The 2,899-nt window shown below is 35.3% G+C and overlaps 1 protein-coding gene across 1 annotated transcript; it reads left to right on the top strand.

Moving 5' to 3' along the window:
• Positions 1–203: 203 nt before the first annotated feature.
• LOC131071861 (pathogenesis-related protein 1) lies at positions 204–1,195 on the top strand. The gene is made up of 2 exons (XM_058007826.2): positions 204–470; positions 599–1,195. The coding sequence occupies exons 1-2, from the start codon at positions 290–292 to the stop codon at positions 898–900; spliced, it is 483 nt and encodes a 160-aa protein (XP_057863809.1). The 5' UTR covers positions 204–289; the 3' UTR covers positions 901–1,195.
• The last annotated feature ends 1,704 nt before the right edge of the window (positions 1,196–2,899 follow it).

The following is a 2,899-nucleotide window of genomic DNA, read 5'->3' as shown; positions in this document are numbered from 1 at the left end:
TCAAAAGAAATATCTTGATAAATATCTCTTCTCTAAACCAAACATTCAAAACATGCGACGTGCCTGATGACCTTCTGGATAACCTTAAGTCAGTCAACATTAAATAAACATTACTTTATTTTATTTTCAAGAGTAGAGAGAGATAAGCTTTCATCATCAATTGTTCAGCTCTTGATATTCACTCTATAAATACCATGCATTCCCTCATACACCACACACCAATCCACTGATACTCCAAAAGAAAGTAAGCGTTTCTAAGAGTTGTTGTAGCAGAAATCTTGAGATAAAGATGGTGGCAGGAAGCTTTAGTTTTGAGATAGAGTCTCCAGTGGAGGCAAAAAGGCTGTGGAAAGCAACTGTGGACTCCCACAACACATTGCCAAAGCAAGCACCAGGCATCATTTCAGGAATCACACTTGCTCAAGGTGATGGCGGAGTTGGCACCATTCGACACGTTAAGTTCACTCCAGGTAACATTTCGGTTTCACTATAAACTTGCATCATGTTTAAGTTGTATCAGGTAACATTGTTTTTCGATGAAGTTATGAATCATCATCGTTACTAATAATACGATATAATATTGTAATTGTTATTGCAGCCAACAAGGATTTCAGCTATGTGAAAGAGAAAGTGGACTTAATTGATGAGGCCAACCTGGTTTATGGTTACAGCCTTGTGGAAGGAGGAATGCTGGGGAAAAAGGTGGCGTCAGTAAGTGACAAGATTAAATTCACCCCCAAATCAGGGGGTGGATGTATTACCAAATTTAACTGCAACTATGATAGCCTCCCTGGTGTTCCCCATGATGAAGCCAAAATTGAGGAGATCAAGGCTAACAGCAAGGGTTTGTTCAAGCAGGTTGAGCAATATCTGATTGCCAATCCCACTTTATACTGCTGAAACCATCATGGTCCCCCTCTCTCTCAATGGCAATAGCGCCACTTTATCAATAAAACATATCACTATCTCATAGTGATAAAACTACTAGGATTCCCCTCTTTCTCAATAATAATGTGTGTCTCAGGGCAATAGTAAAGTTTGGGAACTTTATCAATGTAGCCCTAGTTTTGTTTTTCAATAGTAAAAGAAAATGTGTGTGTTTTGTAATAACGAGCCAAAAAGTGAGGCTTTCTTAAGTCTTTGTGGTCATGTAGTTTTGAAATATAAATATATAGCTTGAACTAATTATGGCTAAGACGTTTCTTAATATGAAGCGGACTACCTGTTTTTTCTCATCAACAATTAAAAATTAGAATGAAACAATGCAAGACCATTGCCTGAGTTTTGATCGTTTGTTTTCATTATTTACAAGATGATCAGAAAAATTTTCACCGCACGTTTGATACGTCTTTTTTGCAATTAACAGTTGCGATTGACTAACCTGTCACTAATATGCTATACGAAAAATCTGTTTTGGAACTAGAATAGCTTCAGCCGTACGAAAAATCTGTTTTGAAGCTAGAATAGCTTCAGCCGTACATTTCAACATATTGTCGGAGGGTAAGCTGCCAATCGGCTCAACATTCTGCCATCAACGTATGGCGTTCACATAAAAATCTTCTGACACTGCAATTACTATTATACGGGAATGTGTACAGAACTTTTTTTTTCAATTTTTCTTTCACACAAGTCGTGGCCCAATTTGAAAGGCGATCTGTGGACCCCATGACCTCTACAAGATTTGTCATTTTTTCCCTTAAATTTGATTATGTACCTAGATTGATCAAGTACTAGTTTTTTTCTAATTTTCTGAGATGTAAATTTGGATAGGCTCTACTCAGTTCAAGCGATATGAGGGAACATAGATCGATTGGGAGAAAACCCATTGCTACAAGATTGTAAATCCTAATACCTAATAGATAGGAGATATTTAGAATTTTATATTACAAAACTGATTTTTTTTCAAATGTGGTCTCAAATTTAAGAAATATAGATTTTTATCATTTAAGTTTTAGTAGAACAAGCTCCAATTTAGGTGTATACTTTGTGGCAAGGATGTAAGATAGATCCTTAATTCTATTTTCTAAAAATCTTCTTGATGCTATTTACAATCATGATATATTTTACCCTTAAATTAAATAGAATAAAACTATGGATCTATTTAATGATTGCTTTGTTCTATAATTGCAAGTTTCATGTTTATGTATCACTAAAATTTTGCATCTTCTTAATGACTACCTAGAAATATAGAAACCTTCTTGCTAACAAAGTAAGGAAGATTAACAAAATTTAAATATAGAAACCTTATGGCCGAAAAAATGAGAAAGATGTGTTGGCATTTTGATGACATTTTGATTGTCATTGATGGACACACACTTTCTTGATGTATGAGTTATGACTCAATCGGTAATTGTTCCAACCGGTATTGTATCTTATTGAATGTATAGTCTTTAGACTATCGGTATTTTGCAGAAGATGTTTACCAGTCACAGATTAACTGAAGAGCTCAAGCGGTATGGAAATCCCAAGTTGTTCGAGGATAACAAGCGGTACGAAGGACCCAAGCGGTAGTTAACTTTTGATCAAGACACTATGATCTACCATTCTTTATTTTTGACAAACCGGTAATCGGTATATTGTATTAACCGTTATTACTCTATGATGAGTTACCAATCAGTATTTCTATAATGTGTGATGAGTTATCATCCACTGACACTTTGGCAGTGATTTTGTGTCGTGTTACCAAATGTGTCTAGATGCACTGAACCTAGGAAATTGTAGTCTAATTCAATTGGACCAACATGAAATCAATTTCTTTTGTAAGGACATCATGTCTAGGGTTTGTATAACATAGATATGTGAGAGATGTGTGATAGAAAAGGTTATGTGCAATCATTGTAGAGCAGATTAGGTCTGTGTGAAGAGTTAAAGTGTGAAGATATTGAAGACTGAAGTAATG

This window comes from Cryptomeria japonica, chromosome 9 (assembly GCF_030272615.1).
Source record: "Cryptomeria japonica chromosome 9, Sugi_1.0, whole genome shotgun sequence".
NCBI lineage: Eukaryota > Viridiplantae > Streptophyta > Pinopsida > Cupressales > Cupressaceae > Cryptomeria > Cryptomeria japonica.
Note: the sequence above shows the minus strand (reverse complement) of the source record. Positions and strands in the feature narration are given on the sequence as shown.

Excerpts from the sequence above, each read along its gene's own strand:
- LOC131071861 (XM_058007826.2), top strand. The coding sequence starts at position 290 with ATGGTGGCAGGAAGCTTTAGTTTTGAGATAGAGTCTCCAGTGGAGGCA. Across the intron at positions 471-598 it reads ACACGTTAAGTTCACTCCAG|CCAACAAGGATTTCAGCTAT; the intron begins GTAACATTTCGG and ends TTGTTATTGCAG.